Below are 26,298 nucleotides of genomic sequence, written 5' to 3'. Positions count from 1 at the left end.
CAGTGGTCAAGCTAGATAATGACTAAACATCATTGCTTTAATTTTTATAATTGACTAGTCTATTTTTATGTTAATTTTTGTGTTACGTTGTTAATTTTATATTTATCAGTGCAATTGGAAATTAGGGATAGTACTCAATGTGTGTTAAAGAAATATAGTTTTGTTATTAACTGGGAAAGCTAACATTTAATGATATTTTTTAATGAATTGCGTGACATTTTTACTAATGCATAGGGTAAGTACAGAGACCGGAATCGGTGAACGAGTTGTTGGAATCGATTCCAACCCTGGAACTGATTCAAATCCAACGAGTCCAAAGACGGACTCGTTCTGCCCATCACTAGTGTGAAGTCTCGAAGCACCAAGCTTCTAAGACATTAATGAAGCGGGGGAATACGTCACTAGTTTAGGCGGTAACATTAGAAAATAGAAAAACTGGCCACTTGAGCTAGTTAGTTAGTTGTATCAGTTTTGGCGTAATCGAACACATTTTCACATAACTCTACTATAAGTAAAACAGATGTTTATCAGCCAATTTGTAGGCAAATCAACTACCTTTTAATATAATATTTGTCTATTACTCTTAGATTGACAGGCCTTGTTCTGTATACCAATGCGATGATTGGGGGTATTTAATTTTAATAATGAGTCTGAGGGAAGGAATTAGCTTTGTGGTTAGCGTATACTGGATTCTTACGCGGAGATCCCGGGGTCGAATCCAGTTGCTGTTCAATTTACGAGAACGGCGATTACGGCCAAGTTGCAGCGCCAAAAAAAAAAGAAAACAAAATTTATGAATCTTAAATTTTCGAAAACGTGATGTATCAATAAACGTAAAGGCAGACCTAGAAGAGGAGAGATGATAATCGGGGAAACGCAAGGTTGCTAGTTCCAAAACTGCCATATACACTTACTGCAATAAATTCATCTAATTCCGAACTGCTCTTTAGTTGGTACGTTGGAAGCAGCACTGGATCCAGCTTCCTTGTTGACCCCATCTTGTTCTTCTTTTAATCCATTGAAATCTTATTTGTTGGTCTTGAATACTCTCTTTTAAACATTGATTGAACCGGACCATTGTTGGGACTATTCCTCTCCTGTGCCCACTAAACTCTGGATGGGATACCTACCGTCAATCTTGATTGCATTCTTATGGAGGAAGATAATTTGTATTTCCTCCTCTAATTTTTTCTATTTATATTTTTGCCTGTGTTCCATCCTTCATTTACCGTTCAATGCTTTTCCAAATATAAGCAAAAAAAAAAAAAACTTAGGACCTAATTATTTATTTTTCTTTGAGCACATAAGCAACAAAAAAAAAGGTTCTGTCGACTTTTTCAGGTGGGTTTTACGTCCAGCTACCGATTAGATTTCATGGACGGCATTATAGCGAACAAGCATTCCAGTATGACCTAAAATAGATTATATATACCTGATTTGAAAAAACCAACCAGGCATTAAGAGAAATTATAAGTAGAATTTGACAACAAAATAACCCTTTGATACTAAGCAACGAAATCTGATTCATACGAGTTAAAAGCACTAGTCTAGCTCTAGTTTGAAGTCAGAAAAGTTAGGTGTAGCAGAAAAGAAGTTTGGTTTCACGCAATCATGTATATAATATATACATGTAGATAAAAAGAGAATAATCAGACCCTAGTAGGGTCTACGTAGGGTGCTTACTTTAACATTATTAATGAAGAGGTGACGCCTGAACAGTGTTTGCCCCACTCTAATTAATCGTTTGGACAAAACACTTATGAAGTCCTGAGAGAATAGACAAACAACTATTAAGTTGTTATCTATGCTGAAAGCTTATTTCTTTTTGTGGACTAAATCTCTTCCAACATGTCAAAAAATATGTTAAGTCAACTCCAAGCTACAGAGATGACTTTTAGATTAAGATTTTTTAGAATAAGGTGAACTTCAATTGAAAACTAATTTCTTATGAAAGAACTATGTCCACATTTAAAACTTTTATTAACTAGTTAGTTAAAATGAAATGGGATTCTTTATAAAATATTCTTCGAATTATATTTAAAAAGGTTTGTAACAAGTAATGCTAATGAAAATGACAATTTTTGGAAGAAGGAATATACTGAAAAGTAGGAGATGTAAAATGAGAACTGGTAATTAATTGTTTAAAAAAAGAATTTATCAAACTCAGGATTCCCTAGTTTATTTATTGTTATTATAATGAGAAAGTATTAAAGTTCAAATGAAATAAAATTATTAGAATATGCGTTACTTTCTTACAATAATATTTAATACAATTTATTTTATATTTAAGACAGAGTAGTTATTCACGATGTTTTCTGAGAGGAAATGTTAAATACAATCATATCTCAGAACTTCCGTCCACTATCACAATTTAAATTTTAGGCTCTCATAAAAATTAGTTTAAAAGATTATCACTGGCTTTTACAAAAATAATATTCAATTTCATTCGTTAATTAAATGGTTCACCAAATATGGGCCACAAATTCACAAAATTTAAAAACAGATATTTAATTAAATAGAAATATCATTAAAAAAATTAATAATAATAAAGTAAAAATCTAATTGGGAAGAATTATGCAAAAAACCAACGTTTAGAAGATTTTTCTTCACTAATGTTTGATAGATGTTAAAAAAAATATATACCAAATTATTTAGTTACAACATTTTGAGCAGAGAACAATGAGTATATAGTAAGTACATATAAAACTTGGTCCAGGCGTAATAACACTGTTGCTAATAAATGACTAGAATGCAACTGAATTCAGAATTTTTAATTTATATGGAAGGTCAAATAACAAAAAACAAGATTCAATATTCTTGCTAATAAGAATAATATTACAAGTTGCGCGATTACGCTACATATGATTTTTTTGTATTCAAATGGAAGTACGGTCACTTAAGAAACTAAAGGAACCTAAAACAAGTCAATTAAATAAAATACATTTTAATTATATATAATATATAACATTTTTAAAGTATAAAAAAAGGGAATGTAAAAAACTAACAACTTTTTGTTGTAGTGGATGACTTTCATATTTTCTTAATTTCTGTAATTTATAGAAAAAAGCGAATCCAAAATACTTTAGTAAAGCGGAATGCATTTTGATAACTTTGGCACAAGAAAGCAAAAAATATCAAATTTAATATATCACTTTTTCTTATAACCCAGGGAAAATTATAGTAAAAAATAGAAAAGAAATACTTCCTAACAACAAATAATATTAACATAAAGTTTGTTCAATTATAAAGCTGTGTTCATCAAATAAAATTAATAAAATAAAAACAAGAGAGTTCAAGTACAAAACTATAAAGTCCAGATATGAAAATACTGTGTGATCTGAACTTGTTTATACCTACAATAGATTTCTTATCCTACTATCTACATGTGATTTTTTCTTTTGTAGGACTCTGATGCTTAACAGAATACACAAGACCATTTGTTAAGTGGCTAATTTTGCCTCGCTGTCCCCAGCAACTTGTTTATTGAGACTGGCTGCAATATCTCGCACTGATCTCTTATCTCCATCTGTAAACAATGTAGATCGTTATTTTCTAGTTCTATCACAATTTAGAAATTGTTTTTAAAACTGTTTTTTCTTATAAATGTGATGGAATCTATATAAATAATTACTTCCAAAATTGTTAGTATTATCCCTAAGATTTCACGCTGCACCATACGTTCCGGGAAGGTTGTTTTTGAACTAAAATAAAGCAGTATCTTTAACACTCAAATTATTTTATAGGGCGACCTTGAAGGCTTAGAGGGTTCACAATTAGTCCTAGCATATAGAATTATTCTCTGCTAAATTCCAGCTCTTTTTATCTAAAATTCACATATACTGAAACGGAACTGAGGGAAATAAATCCTCCTTCGAAACTGGACTTCTTCTGGGATTATGAATTTTGCGTTTCATTACAATTGCACAAAAGAACCTAAGTCGGCTTTAGATCCGGTAGAGTACTCCACAACAACTCACTACCTTTGGTCTTTCTTCTCATTTTTAAGCTTCAAGAGACTGGGTTGCTTGATTACCACTTATGGCCTTTAGCATTAAAGAAAAAACTGCTGCAATTTTCATTTATTGCTAATCGACCGCTATCCACGGACTCAAACAACCAGATGACTAAGTAACCGAGTGGGCTCTTATGACTGCGAAAGGATGTCCATGAACTCTCCAGCTCAAGCATACTGTATAGAATTTAGATTAAACTTGTTGATTATCAACCAAAATTCAATAATCTCACGAAAAATCTCTGTTTGTGCAGTTTCTTAAGCACAAACAGTAAGCGGTACTTTTTTTTTCAACAAGGACCAAGTAGTGACACCACCAAGAAAAAATGTAAAATTACAAGACGAATTAGATTGCTACCTAACTTGGTGATCAGTATAATAAAATAAAATAAAAAACTTTTGGAAGAAACATCGCTAAAAATTACCACATCCTCAAAATAAATTTTCTTGGTTTTTGACTAAAATGATCAATTGGAATTTTCTGTGATTGTCTGTTTTAGATTCAACAACCGCAATGTGCATTTTTTTATCTTTTCAAATGCTAAATCCAATATTAGTGAGTTATCTATAACAAACCAATGTGTCGTTTTAAGGGCCCAAAATAGCACGCTTTTTCGGAATAAATGTAGATGTTATCGAGCTCAAGAACAAATCAAACCCTTAATTGCAGTATATGAATCATTCTTTTGTTTTTGTTTTTTTTAATCAAAGTAAGTTCAATAACTGGGAATTTTCTGTGTAAATTATAAGCAGCATAAATTGTGGAATTTTGATTTTGATTGCTAGATTAAGGGAATATATATTATCAAAGTTCAAATAGGGAAAAACCCGTAAAACGCAATCCAACAATCTTGTAACTCAATGTTTATTTTGATTAAAACTCATCTACGACACTAACGGCGAAGCACTCATACCGCACTGTCATCAACACACACTCTGCCTGTGAACCTTAGTTTAAGGTAAATCTAAAAACAGATCTTTCTGGAGTTGAACCACGTTCTAGCGCAATATGAGGTAAGTAAATAAGTTGTTCTATACATTAAAAAAAAAAAAGGCCTAGCACCCTAATTTAATATATTACAAATCTTGAGATACAGACCTGCTGACATGAGGGATGGGCTGTCCGCTGAATCAGGGGTGTTGGCAGCAGTAGATGTTTCGCTACCTATTTCTACGTCACAAAACAGTAAATAAATTTATTCAAATTACAGCAATCATTCTCACCTTTTAAATACTAATTTTACATAATTATTCTGAGTAATTAAATTCTGCAAATACTTGAATAGTAACAAATAGGTTTTATTATTCATTAGCTTCATCGCCTTTCCTAAGATTAGTTCTCGGACCAGGCCTTGTGGAGAAAAACTACTGTCAACGGGAAATTAACTTGAAATAGCAAAAGCTTTTTTCCCATTTCATACTGGCGCTCAATTTTACATTCAAAAAATTTGAATAAGAATTGAAAATGTTTTAGTATAGGAGTTTAATAGAAGATATAAGAGTTACAACCTTGTCAAAGACTGCAAACGCTCAGGTCCAAGCAACTATCAAACCAAAGTTATCAAGGAAATATTACAGGAATAAAAATTTACCAGATTTATCGCATATAGCAGACCAAGGTCTTGGTTTTGCTAAACTGTTACTCAATTCACTAGTAGTACTCTGAAATTTAAAAAAAAAAAAAAAATCATATTTAACATAAAATATACTTTTGATTTTTCTTTATTTTTGTGAGAAATGAAACTTACTTGATTGTCAGTAGAATCAAAATCTTCTGAGTCAGCAAGGCTGCAACAAGTTATAAGGAATTATACGAAAGTTTTTAAATTAGGTAGAACGAAGGAAAGTATAAAATTATGTAAAGTAATAAACTTAGAAAAGTTATTACAGGTTTTCTTTTTAACTTACTTTTAGTTTAATTATCTGATTTAACTTACACTGTTCTCGGCAAACAAGTGATTTATTGTTTTGAGTTTGTAGAAACAATGATAAAATAAGTTACATTAATTTGATTAAATTTCTGAATAACTAAATTCTATGACTGAAGAGAACTCACATGGGAGGATTATGATTAGGCCTTGTCGGAGCCCTGGTTTTAATCCTCTTTGGTCTTCCCTTTACCAAATGCTGTAACCTTTGACCAGCGCCTTCACAGACTGAGTCCAAAGAGTCTATAAAATAATTCCCAATAGAATTTAAATAAATTCTCTTAATGAAAATTATAGAATAAAGATTACAGGATAAAAAAAAATAGTGTTTTTTTACTCTAATTAACTAGAACTTAGCTGAGCATTTAAATTCAAATCTAATCACTAACCTTGAGGTGAAGTAGATATGGAGGGCAGGAGATCGGGGATATGCTCCGCGCTGTATGTATCCACAACAGAGTTCGGCCTCAGTCTTCTCCCATGAACACTTTTCCGTTTGTTTACCAGCTGAGGGGTCGCCTTTTAAAAAGAATTATACATAAAGTGTGAATGGAATTAGCAAAATTTTCTGTTTTTAAAGCTAACCCAAACTAATAAAAACATCTCAAAAAAACATAATAAATGAAGTTTATTTATACACTCGTGATATTAATTAATCAGCATTTTCTTACCAAAAACTATATTAACTAAATATATTTTTGTTGTTAAAAAAAAGAAGAAAAAAACTCCATTTCAATCGTACCTTTGAAAACTATCACCTTATTTAAAAGAATAAAATAAATTAGAAATTATAAAATGACTAAATTTTTGCTACAGAAAGAACTCGTATTAAAAAAAAAAAAAAAAAGTTAATACAAATTATTCTTATTAAATAAAATATCTCACCAGATTTAGATATTCCAATTTCTTAACGGTAGCAATTTAGAGACAAAAATAACATACGTATTAGTAAACAACAGTGTAGTGAAAAGAAAAGACTAGGCAACGAATAAGGTTTCACAAAAGCATTATATTTCAAGAAGGGAATATAATCTAATTTGTGTGGCAATATATTTTTAAAATAATATTCTTTAATAAAATTAAATTTTCAAAGTATTCGTAGATCGCATTTCTGATATAAAATATGTTAATAACTGCAATTAGAAAAAGAAAGTAGTAAAAATTATCAATATACTGCTTACATCTCTAAACCTATTCGACGATTTGTTTTACATTCAGTAATAATTTATATTCTATAAAAGCATAAGATTTGATAAAATTAGTCAATCAAAAATATTTTGATATTTTTCAGTACTTGTGTTTTTCTCAAAAACGGTTCTAATGACTGTATTTAAAAGTTGTTCCACTCAAATTCGTAGATCTATAACTTTGATTTGAAACATTTTCCCCACTTTACGGCACTTTTGGAGGAAGAGCAGGGTCAGACTTCTCTCTATACGAGTAATGTTACTTCAGTGCAATGTACGATGTCAGTATGTGTACGATGTGCATCGTAATATTAACAGGAACTAAATGTGTACATAAAATTCCATTTTAAAGTACAGAAGTGCCTCTTTACTCGATAGGTTTTTCTGTTTTACTAAACCCCATTTCGGGGGGCAATAGTGTCCTTTGATATTGGCAATAAAAATGAAGTTGTGTCAGAAATATTGATGATTTGATGAAGTTTGATCATTAGTACCGAGTAAACGTTTCTTTTGGTGGGGGGGATGGGTTTCTTGGCTATTACAGCCCAGAAATTCTATTAATATTATAACTATTTTTCCAGGAATACTGTTTTTTGTAATTTTTCTATAATATTAATTTGATCAACGAATTGCGGCAAAAGCAAATCGTATGAGTGATCACATCAGTTATTTTGTTTATTACATAAGGCGCGTCTGAGGATATTGGTGCACTGCTAACCACCATATAGGACACAAACATTGTCCATCAGTAGAAGTAAGCTATACAGAATGGCTCTTAGGAAAAAACAAGTTGCACTAAACACATATGCAATCCTCCTATTACAATTTTTAATTTTTTAAAATAAGTCGAGTAAACGTGAGGAAATTACTGCTTCGAGCCTTTCTGCCAATCGGATAGGGCACAACTGTTAACTTAATAGCAGTACTTATCGTAGAAAACATGAGCTATAAAAATAGCTGTGCAGAGCAGATAATCTATCCAGCAAAATAATAGCCAGTTGGACTCGAAGCAGTTATTGTAAGTTTAGATTTTGAATACTATTTCAAAGTAGTAAGGTCCAGCCTGACCAAATTTAGGGGGCATTTCAGAAATGATTATACATATATGTCCAAACAACACAATTACTGATTAAATTCAGAAGAAAACGTTGCTTAAAATTAAAAAAAAAATCAAATAGAAATATTGATATCAAAATGTGTAATAGTATTACCATAGGATGCAACGGATCTGGCGTTTGCCTTGGCATAGTTCTCAAAACATCCGGAGTTGAGCTTCTCTTCCCGCCGAGCTAAAAATAATTATTATTTCTTAAAAAATAATGAATTGATAAACGATAGTTAGGGAAATAATAAAAAATCTATAAAATAACTAATAATTTCGATTCTTAGCTAAGTCACTTTTAATTCTTTCAAATTTTCACTTTACAGAAATTATTGGGGCGCCAAAGTAGGTAAATCGAAAAGATTCCTGTAGGCCATGAATCGATCCCAAAGCGAATAAGGGCGGAGTTTTTCTACTGCATATTTTTTTAAAAAAGTTCATATTAATTTGTGGTTTCAAATAACATGACTTAAAATTTACAAAGTTGCGTGCCAGAGGATTAATCTAATTAAATTTAACTTTGTAGCCATTGTCACAATAGTGCTTTGTTTCAAATTTGTAAAGCGGGGTAGATTTTTATACTTAACTTTTTAAACTGCAAGTTTTCATCAAGGAAATTTTTGTACCTTTTGGAAAGATTCTTTTTGTTCCTAGGTCTGAACAAATATGCTTACTTTGTAAATATAAATATGTAAATTTTGGACACCACCAATGGCTTTTGTTCTTAATTACTTTATACTTTATATTAATTTATTATTGTCAGATTGTACTTTTCCTTAACGAAATAAAGAATGTTTGTATATTTCAGCAGCTTTTTGATTGTAACATCTTCAAAATCATTATTTACATTATTGAATTAGTCTGAATGTTAGATCTTTGAATGAAAATCTCTTAAGTAACTAAGTAGAGCAAAAGAAACCTAAGGATTTTTTTTATTTTTGTAAAAGAAAATACATACAAGCGACGTTTGAGTTTTGTTGAGCAAATCAGTCACTTCATCAGTGATTTTGTCAGCTAGGTGAGTGGCTGCCATTAACCCCATCTCACTGAAAACAAAATTTTTTATATATATGTATAAATGAGAAAAATTGAAAAAGGTTCGTAACAAGATTTAAAAACTATAAAATTTAAACAATTTGAAACTTACATTGAAAACTTATAAACCTACTTTCAATTTTTGTTAGGAAATATTATTTTTTAATTATTCTTTCTTCTAACATTTGCAAAAAAAAGAGTATATATAATTAACAGTAATAATGAGCAAGTAAAGAATAAGAATTACTAAACCTTACCATTAAAAAAATTACTCACCTCGCTTTAACAGTTATTTCCGAAGTAGGTCTGGTAACAACTGAGGAGTTTAAAAATTCAGGATCTACACTAATTTTAGGTGCCACAGAAGTCTTCAGTTCCGATTTAATTTTTTCACTTACTACTCTGGTTCCACACAATTCTTCCGCACAATTCAACATCTCATCGACTCGGTTCTAAATTAAAATATGAAAAATTAAGAATATTGAATTCTAATAAAAATATAAAACAAGAATCAAAGTGTTAACATGCATACATATATGTGAAAATAAAGTAGAGAAAATGTAGAAAAGATAAAATAAAAAAATTCTGAAAAACAGATGCCCACTACTTTTTCTTAGCGCAATTATATTAAATTTCTCTTGTTAATATTTTCTTTAAACAAATCTGCAAAAGAATAGCACTTAAAACTGGGATGACTGGACTTAAGTGGTAGGCTTTTGATCAATTTTTCTATCTGAACATTTCTGAAAATTATTTTGAACATTTACATTTGTACATTTCTAATAGTTCTTTCTTTTTTCCGGTTTGAATGATTAGATTCCATAGAAGTCTTGACAATATGAGTACTTGACAGCTATAGGAGTGGTACTTTCAGAGAAAAGCCAGTAAAGTCAGTTTAGGAAACTTCAAAATATAAGGAATTGGGGAAGGAAAGCACATTAACTAAGTAGATAATTGCCGCCACTCAATACTCTATTCTTTGAAATTAAAAACTTGTCCAGATATGGAGTTCTAGCAGCTATTTTATTATATTACCTTAACGTTAAATAAAGAAACAGAATCCTACTTTGAAGTTTATCTTAGAATCCTTCAAAAATCAATTTTTGAAGAGAAAATATTCGAAATAAATGTTAAAGATGGTATAATTGGTAAACCGAGTTGAAAGAAAGTAGGTGGAAGATGAAAAGAACAAAAAAATCATCCAATAAAATTGCAGTAAGTGTTGAAGTGATAAGTGATATATAAATGTAATATCAAGTTTGGGGCTACACATGCACTTTTTTTTAAAAATTGATTCTTTATTCTAAAAACCGTTGGGAGAAAGTAAATAACTTTTAGTATTCGGGTGTATTAATCCCATAGTACTCTAAAATATTTAATCTTTAAATAAACCTTAAAAACTTTAATAAGAAAAGATAATGAAAGTAACATGCACATGTTTAAAAAATCATGCACAAAAATTAGACGTTTTATAAATAATGTGGCAAAAAAAAAAAAAAATAAGAAAAAAGTACTTTCGAAGAATTCAAGTTATATTTCAAAAGTACTCACATGCAGATGCTTGTGCAGAATCAAGGCTATGTCCTGTGAGACGGCCGTCAGCTTCTGTGTAACTGAGGCCGTTATATCCCCCCCTTCCGCGATATCTTGCAGACGTCCGAACACCTGATACCACCAAAAAGTTTAATTACACCCCCCAAAAAAACACGATTACAAAAATTTTTTAAAAGACATTTTTTTATATTTGTACTAGAATCAATTATTTTGTCACTATTTACAATTCATCCCAAATTTATTTCAGGGATGCATATTTCAATATCTTATATTTTTCTTCAAATGGTTTTTATAATTAATCAAGCTTCCGAATAAGCCCTACTTATTTTCAGAGGATGTATGGGATCGCACTGCTTATAAATAACACCTTTTTTTTTTCTTTCCTTGTCTGAAAAGGAATTCCCTTGGAATCAACTGTCTCAGGGGCTTCTTTAACCCGATTCCTTCCTGCTTCTTTCCCTAACATAACTTCCATTTCTTTCTACTTTCCTTTCTATTAGTAAGGGTTAAAAAGGACTCCAAGCCTAATTTAAAAAAACCTGCCCAGGCCGAAGGGAAGTGCACATTAAATCCAATCTATTTTTCCTCCAGCTTAGAGATATCTGCTTCGAGCTCAAACGCTAAAAGGCTACAAGAATAAAACCGTTCTGATTCAACATCCTGGATTTCCTGTGAAGATTACACATTTTGTAGAAGAACTAAGTTTTTAACCAAGACGTTATTTTACCAAATAATTATAGGCAATTTAAAATAGCTGTACTCACAAAGACAAAGAAAAATGAAATGGAATGTAAGTAATTGTTAGAAGGATCGTTAAACTCTGGAGTTAAATACATGGAAAATAAATACACAAGAACAAAAACTGGAAAAACAAGATAAGGAAGTGGGATTTAATCATTTTTAAAGATTAATCAAAATAGAAAGAACAAATAATATAGACTTAGGGAATGAAATTCAGATAATTAGGGCTTCTGAAGCCTCTGAAGTTCACGCCAGCTCCTTTTGATATCTCCCACATCTTCTCATCACAGTATCTTGACAATTTATTAATTTTCTTTAATATATTGGCCAATTCTCTAAGAGAGATTTGAAAGAATTGTACATTCTGAAAAAATTTAAAAATGTTTCTTCATTGTGCCTGTTTTATGAATAACTGGTTAAACAATCCAAATAATTCTCCTATTTCTAAAAACACCAACTTATGCGAGCAGTTGTACAGCTTAAACTGTGACTTGAAACGTGTTAGAGGAATCAATGACAAGACAGCCCATGAGAATATATGTGCATTAAAATGCTATAACTTAATCTAGATGCTTAAGTAAGAAAAAACATTTCTTAAATGTAGTCTGCTCATATTATACTTAATTTTTCCTCGGAAAGGAAAAGAATTTAGTGCCTTAAATCTCCCTGTAACTTATTAATATTTACTTAAAGATATATAAAAACCATCAATGTTTGATGTATGATTTGTTGTCTAAAATGTAAAACAGGTTTTGGAGAATCATAAATGTAAGGTGATTATTTACAATATTTACACACAGGAAATTCCAACTAGGAAAGGCATAAACCGTTTAAAGACGATGAAAATAAAATGTTTCAGAATAAAATTATAAAACTTAAGAGAATCTTGGTCAAAAAATTAATGTCCTTTTAATGTTTTCCCGGAAACGGCTACTTGAAGGTACAGCGTATTTATTATTAATATTACAATTTTTGCAACTTAAGTGATAATGTACGTTCAATTTTTTTTTTTTTTTTTTTTTTTTTGTGAAATATTCCTATCGTTTTACCTGTTTGGCGTTGTCAGCATCTTCAATAAGTGCAGTGGCAGCATTAACCGCACTAGTATGATCATTATTTGTTTGAGATAATGTCTTAATGGTTTCTTGTGTTTGAGTAATGGCCCTCTCTAAAGTCTGTTGGCTACAATTTACTAGAACTCCCTAAGCAAAATATTTAAAATGTTTAATAAACTTCACAGTAAAAATAGTTTAGAATGGAAGTGAAACTAATTATTTATCATGTAAATTAAATGTTGCAAATTTTATAACTTAGCACCATATTCTAATTTAATTCTAACAGATTCTATAGATCGTGCTCTAAATCAGGGTATGTTCCCAAACATTATCTCATTATAAAAAACTGAAACTGTTTTGAAGCGATAATCTGTACGCCTCTAAAAAATGTAAAAGAAGTAAAGTTGACACACTGCTTAAAAATTAGCCTAATTATTCCGAAGAGAAGCAAACGGCTAGAAATTCAGAACCAGAGGTAAGATAATCTCCTGCTTTTGAGTTAACTGAAAAAAAAAAAAACCTCATAGGTTACCATAATAACTCTCATAACTAAAGGGCCAATACTTAACTCGGTTAACTTACAAGGATCAATATTTAAACCTGGTGCTCATTGTGCATTGAATCTTAAGTTATAAGTTATATTTGCAAAATTATTTAATACTGCCTAAGTACTTTAATTAAATAAAAAATAAACTGACATGCTGCCTCCTGAGTACTTTTGTATTTCCACCGGGCGTCGAATTTCTAAATAATGCTTTGTTAATCGTTCCAAGAACTTGCTCAGTCTTATCTGGTGATATTTTCATACAAGGAAGCACATCATGCACCAAACAACCCATGTATACTAAACTGAAATTGCTTTTAAAAAACAAAAAAAAAAGAGTAATTTAGAATTAAATATAGATTTTGTAGTTCACGCGGATTAGAAATTTTTACAAACCTGTTCATAGCATAAGCTATATCTGAATAACCCTGCAAGGTAATGTTGTTTCTATCAAACACAAGGCTTCTCAATTTACAATTGGTTTGAAGAGCTTTCGCTAACAATCTCGCTCCGAGTTCACCCATATTGTTACCACTAGAGAAGAATTCTTAATAATATTTTTTTATATATATAAATAAATGCATTAAAATTTATCAAAATGTGATTACCTTATATCTAGGGATCTAAGGCACTGATTACTACCAAGTGCATTGATTAAGGTGTGAATCTCATTTTTTAATCTGCAATCTGCAACGGACAATGTCTCTAGAACACAGTCATCCTCCTACAAAAAGCAAGCAATAAATTTCGATAAATTTACAGCGAAAAATTCAGCACATATATCCTAATTTTCGATGAAAATATTCTCTTCAAAAAATGGCTCTTATTAATTTTCAATCCTTTAGTATGCTGATATTACTTTATACATTGATACTTCAAATAAAATGTTATGACTTTGTAGGTCTAATTTGTAGGTCTCTGTAGTATGCTAATTTGAGAGGAAACAGCTTTACTTAATACATGAAATATTGGTATTTCATTGAAATCACAATCTCGCAAAGTGAAATCAATTAAATAATGTTTTCCTTAAATCAATACGTTTTAATATGAAAAAAAAAAATCTTGCAGTTATATTTTAAACTTAAAAGTACGCCTTGTTTTCTTAGTTACAACGAGAGAAATTCATTCTTAACAAGAACACACATTTAAAACAAAATAATAATAATAATAATAACTAATAACAAACCTGAATTGTGTGAATAATAGCGTCCGTTACAGGAGCAATATGTTTAGGCTTCATTCCAAGTAAATTTTTACATATTTTAAGCTCGACTATTGACTTATTTCTCCCTACAGCTTGAACTACACCTCCAAGTTCCGTCTCGATAGCTAAAGAATTAAGTATAATTACAACGCATACTAATTAAAAAAAAAAAAAAAATGGATCAGCCATCTGCAAGAAACTCGAACACAAGACTTTGAGGAGAGCGGAGATTGCAATGAGTAAATCAGTCTTTTAAAATTGTAAAGCTGTGTTTTAATGAAAAAAAAGGCCTAATAAATCGCACGATTTAAGCACAACGGTAGCGGAGTGGTTAGAGGCGAGACCTGCAAAGCTAAAGATTTTATTTAATATTTATTATGAGAACTGTGCAGTAAAGTATGTTTGCAAGTCGCCACCGTCCACAATATCTAATTGGTAGTTGGATGTAAAGCCCGCCTGAATAAATAGGCATTACTTTACTTTTACTCTTTTTTTTCAAGTCCCATGATTTTCTCTTGATGCAGTTTAGATTGTTATATCGTTGTCTTTAGCTATCATAGCTTGTAGATAGATTTACTTTACTTATATGTACTGGTATAAATTTATTTTACAGTACTTATACTTAAAGAAAGTGTGTAATACAGAAAAGTAATTTACAGCAATGTAATGGGTACATCTGCTGGAGGCCGGTACGAAATGTACGATCTAGTAATGTAATAATGAAAATAATTCAAATTATAATTTAAAATAATAGAAATTGAATTATAAAATAATTTAAAACAAATATTAGAAATTGAATTAAATACAGACAATGAAATGAAAATTTAAAAGAAAAAAGAGGACTGGTAGAACCTATAAGTTGAATTCTTAGATAAATTTCGGGCGAAAAAACTAGGCATTTCGGCCCTATCTGATAACTCTAGGATCAGGACTAATCATAAAAGAAATAAGTAAGAGATTTTAGTGAAGTGCGGAGTCCTAAAATATAGAGGTGAATCTCAAACAGAAGTGAACTTCTCGCATAAAATGAACCACGTCTTTTTTAGCATGTGAGTTGCACAATCACAACTCTCCTCTAATAGCGTTTTCGCATACATGTAATAAATGTATAATATTATATGCATGCATACAAATCTGTTAGCTTTGGGATGATTCATAAGGTTATGTAAAGAAAAGACTTTCCAAAGTTACTGTCACCTGCAACCCTCGATGATTGTGTCTTTATATCACAGAAGTTTTTAGCCGGTAATGCTGATTTACCAAAAATAATTTTTTTAATATTTATTACGCAGAAATTTTTTTCTTCAAAAATTTTCAATACCAATTAAAGTACAAGGGAAAGGGTTATCCAAAATAAATAAAAGTTTTATTTATTTTTTAAGTTATATTTAAACAAGATAAATATATTTCCGGCCTCCTGCAAAATTTGTTGAGATGGATATACTCCTTTGAGCATACCAGAATCAAAGTTATACTAATAATTTTATATGTTCTGCTCTTACATAGAAAATATTGGTACTTACCATTATCGGATATATCTAAGGAAGAAATTGCTCTGACTCCATGAATACATGATTCTAAAACGTGGGCACCCAAGCTACCGAGACAATTACAACTTAAATCCAGCTCTAATCCAACTGTTGATTCATTACAAGCAAGTCCCAGCAAGAGATTCCTCAAAACAAAAATAAAAAACATATAAATTATATAATTTTACTTTTTAAATGCTCTCATAAAATAACAATTTTAATTCAAGGATGTAAACACTGGATTTTATTCTATGTACAATTCTAATTTAATAGTAAACAACTAACTTTAGGGCTTCCATTGGCAGTTTGCAATGACTCATATCTAAATATTTAAGTGACAAAGTGCTAGTAAAAAACTGTTTGAAGGATGGTGGCATCTCTTTACATTTCTTTACACAAAAGCTGTTACGGGAACAATTTAGATGTACAAGACTTGTGGAACAGCCTCGCAACAGAGCGCCAAATACCTACAATTACCAATTAAAAGATAATAGTAATATATTATTCAACTATGTCAAAAAATTGATATATACAAAACTTGATCATTCTATAGTAATATTCTAGCTTAATTAAACTAATGTCTAAAACCTTGTACAACTTGAGAGTTTAAGTTTGAACGAGAGAAAGTTAGTAGCAGAAACGTAAGAATGTAGAAAAGAAATTTTAACAATTTGCGTTTCAATGAGCTGTTTCAGAAACTTATATAATACAAGGATTCCTTCAATGTTCCGTGCGATATTCGTGTAACTATAATCTTAAGTCTCACTCCGTTTCTGCATCCGATAAATTATAGAGAAATATTTTCCAAAAATGTTTCTCGGGTTGCCTCACGCTGCTAGCATAAGTTATAATTTGTTTTTTGCTTGATAAGCTGATCTTAGAAAGTGTAAAAATAAGTTCCATAGTAACTTTACACTTTTTCTGAGACAAACACTTAAAGAGAAGAAAGTAACAAGTTTAATGTTTTATTAGATTTACTAAAAAAGGAAAATCATCGTACTTTCATACACACACAAATTGAAAACTAAATTCTCGCAATATGTTGTGTTTATGAATGTCTATTCTTCTTATATCAGTAGTCAGATCCCATTTAGATAACTCATGACTATGGATTATTGATTACCCAGTTAAAATGTTTTGGTTTCAAGGATAATTATCATTGTTTTGTGTAATAGATTTTCCGAGTTAAGGGCGTTATTCGTCGATAGGTCCTATTTTTTCTAAAAATCCGTCCAAAATATTCAGGTCACTGTCGTTTTAGAGCTTTTTTCAGTGCAGTGCCGGTCTCACCTCAGGCAACCACCTGTCAATCACCGGAAAGTGGGCTGTATGAAGCTCCTAGGAAAGGAAAATGTATGAGCCAGCATTTGGATTCGATCCCGTTATCCCACATAGGAATCCAAAATACTATAAACCATGATAACCTCTTTCTTGAGTAAAACTATAATTAGTACACAGTTTTTGAAATTCAAAACATAAAAGTCCTTATCTTTCGAAAAATTAAAAAGAAAAACATATTTTAAAAAATACAACTTACTGTATCTAATATTATATCCGTATTTGAAATATCTAAATGTGTGATAGCGTTAGGTTCAGCTAGGAGACTACAGAGGCCCTGAAATTTGTAGAATTGATAAATCAGTACTTATAATTTTTTAGTGATTCAAAATTAATATTAGCAGCTAATCATGTAGCTAACATTTATTTCTTCTCTGATTACACAGCCACTAAGATTCAGGTAAGTTAATGATTGCGGTCGCAATGTCACCATACACTGCGCCAGTTGTCCTATTCCCTTGGCAGTGAGACCTGTATGGCTCAAATTTAGGTGAGAAATACCTTTACCTTCTGAAAAATTGAAACAATACAATAATCAATATTACCAAAGGCGCCTAAAGAGAGTAGAATGTGGATTTGCATCTAAAATATCAATAGGATACTTGAATTGCGTCCAAAAGAAATTAAAAGTAAAAACAACCTTAAAGTTTTAAACTTTAAAATGCATTTAATAAAACATATTCAACCATAATTCTTAAAAAAACTTTAATTCTACTTGATTTATAGAAAACATGACCCACCTTGAACTAATTTAGTTAAGATACTGCATAAACTATTTACACCTAAAACAAAAGAGAATCAAAATTTCAAGATTATCAAAACACCAGAATAAATTTAAAGAACTTGTACACTGATGTTAACAATTATTAATTTATTCATAAACTATAATCTTTATTTCTGGACCTTACCCTTATCTTCTATTAAAGGATTGTTAGACAAATCAATTGAATTCAACTGAATATTTGCATTGACTTGCACAGCCGAACAAAGTCGATTAACGAAGTCCCTGAAAAATAAAATAAAATCAATTTTGAATGATAAAATTAAAAATTATACGAATTCGAATAAATGCTTATTTGTTAATGCATTATCATTGAATGCAATTTGTATATTAAGAATCAATCAGTCTGGAATCATAACCTAATTTTGCTGACATTAACTAACATCTATGTAACTAACTCCATCTGATACATAACAACGTTAATCTCTTTTTATTTACAGAGCATAATAAAACAATGTCTTTAAATAAATAATAATTAAAAAAAAAATGAATATAAACAAAATCACCCAAATATTTTTATGTTTTTTTCAGAAATTATTTGTACAACAAATAAAGAAGATTTAAAACATGTGCGCCCGAGAAAATTATCTTACGCACCAGTAGAAACTGAAAATGTTAATTAATGGTAATTAACATTACACACTTTGCCATCTACCGTGACACGCAATTACCTCGTTACGGTGAAAGATTTTGAATGCATTATAGGTGAAAGGTGCTTGATCATGAACATTATTAGAAATATACTTCCGGCAAAAGAGCACCATTAAAATAATTGAAATTTAATGTGTGAAATATTCATATGACTTTCTCTTACTGCTGTACCCTAATTTACCTTAGACTAAACTTTACTGAATACATATCCTTTAATTTAATTTAATGGTAGTAGGTATGCAACAAAACTCAAACAGAGGTTAAGATGATTGCTTACAGCTTACATGTTGTCTATTCCCGAACCACTTCAATTTCCACGTTTGTGTTTTAAACAAAAGCAATGTATTTTAACTGAACAGACAATAGATACATAAAAACTGAATAAAAAAACCACACAAAAATCAAGATATTCAAGTCCTCGTTCAAACGACTTTTTTTCTCACAAATATCATGCAATAACATTGTACTAAAAATTAATGAAAAATTTACTGTTCTAAAATCCTAAAATTATTTTCACGATAAAAGATTATCAGAGTAGGACCTAGTGATTTTTCTCTAAGGTGCTGCTACGGTTCTCTCTCAAAATTTACGGAACAGATAGAGAAAGAGAGAAATAGAGAGAGAGAGATTTTTAAAAAATTATCCAGCACATAGTCTTGATAAAATTACCAATCTTGACATATTAACTGAGGATCAGTGATGTTTCCTCTACCTCGGACCTCTATTCACAATGTTCAACAAAAAAGCTTTATACACCAATACCTCGCTTTGCGTCGTTTCGTTTTGCGTTTTTTCGAAGTTGCGTCGCTGCTTAATTAGTACTAATTTTCACTCTGCGTCGTTAGATTTTTAATTCTAATTCGTCGTGCCATCAAAACTCGGGGATTCCCTTACTAACTAAAAATCAACGCAATCTGCAGTTTTATTTTCACTTTGTTTTGCTAATTTTAGTCGGGTTCTACACGGAGCAAAAACTATGTACAGCCGTTATCAGTTTATGTATTCCATGAGTTTATACCCATAAGTGGTAAGTGGTTTTGCAGCGAGTTCGCAACTCGCACGATATTTTCATGGAATACATAAACTGATAACGGCTGTACATAGCCAACTCACAACCGACTTACGACAACAGCCACTATGGACTCATCAGACAGTGATTAATTTTAATTTTGTTTTTCATAATTTTTAATTGAATACATACGTTTTTTTTTGTTTTTTGTATATATGTAATAAAATTTTATATTATTTTTGCTTTTTAAATGTTTCCTTTGTTCAATTTTCTTTTTAAAAAGTAGTATTTTCGTAACCCTGGAACCTATCTTCGATCTTTACATGGTTTGCTATAGAAAATCTTAATTCACTTTGCGTCGTGTTTTTTTGTAACGTAACCACGACGTCAAGTGAGGTATTAGTGTACTAGTCCCATGAATCCAGAATAACAGTCCATTTCTCAGACGCCTTCTTTTTTTCATATTCACTAGAGAGTACCTAGGTATTAAATAAATAAATTCTTATTAAATTGGGATGGCAAAAAAATCACCTAATTTATCACGCAGGACTTAACGTCCAACTACCAATTAGGTGTTGTGGAGGAGACAAAAACATATATTTTAACACCTATCATTTTTTCTAATAAATAAAAAGTAACTACTCGCGGTATTCGAACTGCGCATCTCCCAAACACAAATCCACTTATCATACCCACCTAAAAGAGTGGAAATTCCTAGAACCATATTTCTGCTCATTCAAAAAAAAAAAAATTCGGATAGTAGTGGGCTCTAGACGAACATTTCCATTGTATCATTCATCATATCATAAAAAATGAGTAAATAAGTTGCTAAAAATCTGAGTTTAATACAAATGGTAAGCTGGAAGGGTGAATTTTCTGAAGAGTTTTCAGTTTTCCGCAATTTTCTCGATAGCCACTACAGCTAATGTCTTAAGATTGATAAATTAATTTCGCTTAGAGGAATAACATTTACATCACAACTTTTTCCAGGAAAAATGATTATAGGACTGTTCAGGATGATTCCCAGTTAAGGCCTTATTTCATTAAATTGTACGGTATTTCTAAAAGAGATTAAATTTGGAGAAACCTTTATCAATTAGAATGTTGAGCATTGTAGTAAAAAAAAAAAGCCTAGGGTTCTACAAAATGGAAAATAAAACGAGTTGAAAACTATTAACTAAAGAAAAAGAAGACGACATCTCAAGGAGAAAGGAAATGAGTCACGATCCAAATATTTTAACAACGATCTTAATTTGATGCAGAGAATAAGTTGTTAAACCTTTCTTACTTTCTTAAATCTGCCATTATTATTTATTAAAAAATTTAACTTTAAAAAATTTTTTGTCTAATAAAAAAAATCTACCGACAAAAAAAAAAGCGGTTTTTGTGGCACTATTAGAAATTTTATTTGCAGTATCAAATAAAATATTTAAGACATTATTCTCTTGTATGTTCGAGAATTCCGTAAAATGCGTATTAATTAATTTTCAATATTAAAATGTATACAATTTTCACTTAAAAATGCTTCTCTTGTTTTATATATTTTCTACTCTACTTAACCGAAATTAGATGAAATACACTGATATAAACTTAAAAAAAAGAAAAAGTACTTAAGTATTTCTTTATGAATATTTATACACTTTTATTAATACTAACGATTTTAGTGAAAGGTTGCATAGGGAAATCACTTCAAGAGTAACCGATCTGGAAATTACGTGTAAAATTCTATCCACAGCTTCATGTGTCAGCTTGCTATTAGCGGCTCTGAATCCAGTGAACCAGCGATTGTGTTCCAACGCCGAAATAATAGGCACCATATCTCTAATATTTTGAAAGTATTAGTTATGCACATTAAAAAAAGTAGTTAAGCTCCAGTAATTATCTCAAACTTACTTAGGTTCAAGGTGGTCGAAATCTTTCAAAGATAGCTCTCGTGTATTGTGACTCACATAGATTGTATCCACATCCTTAAATATGTTAATTTGATAAACAGAAATCCAAAATAAAATAGATTATATATAGCATATAAACAGCAATAAAACAGTTATTTCATTTCTTTATGAACTTTAGAGAATTTACTAAGTTATGATTGCCTTAATGAAAGTATCACTAACCCAAGCGACTTCTGCTCGATAAGGAAGTCCATGGAAGTCGCACATACAGGCATACTGAGTAGAAAATGCACCGCAAGCAGGTTGAGTTGAAGGTGTGGTCATTATCTGTTCGAAACCGTCCACACTCATCCTGTCTACTATTTGCCTAGAACATTATGATTTATGAACAAACTCTGTATAGTAAAAATAGTTAGTAAATCTTATAATAGTTTTTTGTAAAAACTATGAACTATTTTAAAGAACAAAACGACAATAATTTTTCGTATTAGATGCAGTAGACGCTACAGCAGCTAATTAAAACCTCCTCAAGTTTTATAGAATTGAAATGAAATTTCAGCACCACTTCTGAAACCTGCTCGTAAAAGGAAGTAATTTAGCCTTTCTCATTTGTACACATAGGCGGAGCACAGTTAAAAGCTATACAAAACTACTGTAACTATCGTCAGTTCAAACTAGATTAGACATCGTGTAAATACAGCTTCATTTCAGCAAGAAATTAGTTTGATACTGCTCCATATTTGTTTACGGAACAATCAACTTGCTCAATGTATTATGGTCATCATTATCAAAACTTAAACCACCTAAAGCGTTATCCATATTCCCCTTGGGTTTCACAGAAATCCAGTAATTTTAAGAAGCGGCCTAAGCTTCTCAAACATTCTCTTCCGACCAAAGAACTTAGAACTCACATAATCCTAACTCCCAAAAGTAAAATTACTTTAAGATAATCAGGGTTACCCATAAACTAATTATGTGCTCGCTTTTGTGAAATGTCCATTTCAACGCTACAGACACGCTAAAAGTACGAAAATTTATATAAATAAATAAATTTATAAATAGATTTATTTATATATATATATATATATATATATATACATTTATTATTATATATATATATACATTTATATATTTTAAATGCATATATGTTAATTTTAATACTTAATACGACTTATTTGCAACAAAACACACTATTATAATGATCCCACAGGATAAGTGGCCGTTGTTACACTATATTATTTTTTAATGTTATTCTTTGGAACAATGATTAAAAACACTCTGTAATGAGGAGAATTAATATCAGAAATTAATTAAGAAATTAAAATTACTCACTGAAGTGGAACTCCTGGAAAGATGACCTGAAGGGCTGCACAAAGAGCATGTAACATACTCTCCACCTCTCCAGATTGACATAAAAAAGTGTACCATTTTTCTCCAATTAAAAAACTCAACTGTTGAAAAAATAAAAAGTCATAAAATAAAAGCGTTGGTTACATGTTTTTAAATTTCTTTTTAATTATTACTCTTTTAAATTTAAGGAAAGTTTGGTTTGATTAAAAAAAATAGTCAATAGCATTTACAGGATCCACTACTTCAATTAATGGATTCGCAATTATATACATATATTTACATATGTATATCCTTTCATGAACAGGACTTTTTGTTGGAAGGTAGACAAAAAATAATGATAAAATAAACAAAATATAAGAAAAAGAAATAAGAAAGTCGAAACCTTTAAATATTCAGTTTGTGGTATTTTAAGTAAAAACCATATATATGTAACTGAACAATTAGTAATCGCTTTAAGATTGCTTTATTGTGGAAAGTAATTTATTATATTAGTTATAAATTTATTAGATAAATTAATATGGAATCCATTCTAGAAAAAATGTGTGACACATGTGATAAATATATCACGTTAAAACTATGGATTTTGCTTAAAATTAAAGAGAGCGGCAAATTACAACGATAAGAACAAAAGAATACAGTTCAGCTACTATGTCTTGGCTTGTGATCATGGAATCACTACAGCAGAAAATTATTAGGATGAAACGTACAATCAACTTCCGCAGCTGAACTAGATTTTAGAAATTACTTTTTTTAAATTTTAAGACACTATTTCTGAGCTTCGAGCCATGATCAAATATAACAAATGGTTTTTAGAAAGTAAACTTTTTTTAAAGATGAAATTTATTACAAATAAAATTATGATACTTTTAAGCAACAAATTACAATTAAATAATTTAAATAAATAGCATAAAACACAGAAAATTCTTACCGCGTTGTCTTTTCTAGTCTCAATTCCTTTTATTTCTAAATAATGAAAATGGCAGTCGATCTAGAAAACAAAAACAAATTGAACCTTATAAGTAAGGAACGGATTTTTATGTATTTAAAAATGCCAAATATTTAACTAAAATATGCATTTATTTTCGTCAATTATGTGGAAAATATGTGATTTTCTTAAAATATTTTCTGGAATATTTAAGTAAAATGGACATTTTTTTTTATGAAAATGGAATTTTGGGGGGGGGCAAGTTATAATTATTTATACAAGAAAAGAACATTTTTACAATTTATAATAATTTATTAGGAACAAAATAATTTGTTTTTACAAGTTATAATGATTTATACAACAAAGAACATTTTTACTATTTATAAAAAGATTTGTTAAATTTTCAATTTTGAAAACTTCACTCTTCGAAATTGTTTGCAACCACATGAAATTTCAAATGTTGGAACGTAAAGTGACGACGATCTGGAACGTAAAGTAACGACGATCTGGGCGTAAGATGGACTTGTAACGACCAAAATCCTTTGAAATGAGGATTTTTAAGTTTGTGGAAAGGGATATCTGCTCTAACCAAAGCCCGACACAGATCTGTACTCAGAGTAGACTTACTTGATGATGGAGATGTAAGGAAGGCTTGATAGGACGTCCTCTCTTTCTTTCTGTTTTTATTCTCTATGTGCGATCCGGTGGCAATATGTTGGGTGACTTGGGAACGTTGAGAGCAAGAAACGCGCTTGTCACAAGCTGTGCAGTACAAAATGTCTCCATCACTTCGAAAAAGTTCTGCTGGAAACTCGCGAAGATATTTAGCAACCAGTTGTTTGTTTGAGGCCGACGATGTTCGTGGCATTTCACCCAAAAAAGAATACACTAAGTGACCGAACGAAATGAATTGGACACTTCAACGAACGAGCTGAAAGAACAGACAACGTCAGACAACTTCAAAGAACTAACAAGTGCCCGTCATTGTTTAGCAGCATTCTGTGTAAATTACAATAACCATTGTACCCACTGTGATTCACAGCCCTACAGTCTGTGGTTCACAGTTCCTGTCAACCACCTCCCAATTATGAAAATATGCCCAAAATGAAAAATATGTACATATTTTGATTAAATATATAGAAATATTTATTTATTTTAATCAAATATGTATAAATATGCGATAACATCCAAATATGTGGAAATATGTGAAATAAAAGTAGACTCAAACGGCTTAAAAAGTGTCAGTATGAATACTTCTAGTTGAAAAACGTCTGTAAATTGCCTAGAAAAAAATATGTAAATACATACGAATCCGTTCCCTACTAATAAGAGATACTAAAACAATACAATTAAAACATGGTTTGAAAAATTAAATGTCCGAAAATTAAATTGATTAAAAATTAATTTTTAATTTGACAGAAAAGAAGAAAACGGAAAAAGGTAATTATGTTTGGGAGTTAGTATAAACAAATACCTTAGAGGTAAATAAAAGAAGCTACTCATTTTAACGTCCTGGTATAATAAATTAAGACATTAACCTTAAAAACTGGTTCTTGCTTTATTAGTGGTTTGGTAAACATAGGACTGAATCACACAATCCGATTTTAATATCAAAATCTGATCTGAAATCTGTATCAAGTCGAGTAGATATAAAGAAAAATTAAACTTACCCTTGTAGGGACCTTTGCTGTTAATAAAAATAGCCGGCATGGCGAAAATACCTAAGAACAAACAAAATTGTCACTATCACAAAAAACATTTTAAAAAACGTTCACAAAGGATATCCTTACCAAAACTCGATTTTCGGTTTTGTCCCCTTTTGATTCCAATTTAACTACATTCTTCAGCAATATTTTAATCCTCTTACCAAGTAGTGTTGTAACGCTTTCTAAAACATTTACAAGATAACTTGGAAGTATAGTTCTGTAGTGTTAAGTTCTAAATGATAAAAATGTTCAAATGTTTAATTTGTCATATATGCAAACCTTTTGAAATTCGTCATATATCCGATAATTTTATATTTTTAGAGAGATAGCACTTTATTTTGCGAAAAAATGTTATAAAGCACTTGAAATTCTATAAAGCTGTATGAGTCATTTTAAAAAAATGTTGCGTAGAAGTACACAAAACAAGGCAAAATTTACGTGCACATTAACGCTAATATGTTATACTACTGAATTCTATACAATAAATTAATTGTTTTTATCAAGGGAAATCCCCTTAAATTTTATTTTTGAACAACGTCTTAAGTAAGAAATAACTAAGCTTACCATTTAAATCCTTCGTAAGTTGGGATCTTGTTGACATTTTAACTGCCAACGAACATCGCAAAGCAATGTCCAAGTAAAATATCAACTAATCATAGTAGAAAAGTAGCTTTAGTACATTAAACATTACTGCCACAGAATACGAACACAAGCTCACACACCAACCGCTACTGGCTCGTAGCTGCCCACCATTG

The 26,298-nt window shown here is 30.4% G+C and overlaps 1 protein-coding gene across 5 annotated transcripts; it reads right to left on the bottom strand.

Annotated features, from left to right (window-relative positions):
- Positions 1-2,153: 2,153 nt before the first annotated feature.
- On the bottom strand, positions 2,154-26,296 carry LRR (capping protein regulator and myosin 1 linker 1 leucine rich repeat protein). Of its 5 annotated transcripts, XM_074141320.1 has the most exons (30): positions 26,108-26,296; positions 25,628-25,725; positions 25,508-25,558; positions 23,841-23,900; positions 22,895-23,013; positions 21,785-21,929; positions 21,564-21,637; positions 21,327-21,491; positions 18,138-18,235; positions 17,970-18,011; positions 17,591-17,739; positions 17,429-17,506; positions 16,177-16,358; positions 15,886-16,037; positions 14,345-14,487; positions 13,767-13,882; positions 13,555-13,692; positions 13,313-13,472; positions 12,609-12,761; positions 10,816-10,929; positions 9,541-9,716; positions 9,188-9,275; positions 8,339-8,416; positions 6,826-6,846; positions 6,330-6,459; positions 6,069-6,183; positions 5,761-5,800; positions 5,605-5,674; positions 5,112-5,183; positions 2,154-3,526 (listed from the first exon to the last, which is right to left on the bottom strand). In XM_074141320.1, exons 1-30 carry the CDS (start codon positions 26,142-26,144, stop codon positions 3,441-3,443), a joined length of 3,150 nt encoding a protein of 1,049 aa, XP_073997421.1. In that variant the 5' UTR covers positions 26,145-26,296; the 3' UTR covers positions 2,154-3,440. The 5 variants fall into 5 exon arrangements, with proteins under 5 accessions (XP_073997421.1, XP_073997427.1, XP_073997436.1 ...); XM_074141326.1 differs by lacking the exon at positions 6,826-6,846; XM_074141335.1 differs by lacking the exon at positions 10,816-10,929.
- Between the last annotated feature and the right edge of the window lie 2 nt (positions 26,297-26,298).

The sequence above is a fragment of the Rhodnius prolixus genome, unplaced genomic scaffold (genome assembly GCF_049639745.1).
Source record: "Rhodnius prolixus isolate KJV_2025 unplaced genomic scaffold, Rpr scaffold_1, whole genome shotgun sequence".
Taxonomy (NCBI): Eukaryota; Metazoa; Arthropoda; class Insecta; order Hemiptera; family Reduviidae; genus Rhodnius; species Rhodnius prolixus.
This window is presented reverse-complemented; position numbering and strand designations above follow the sequence as displayed.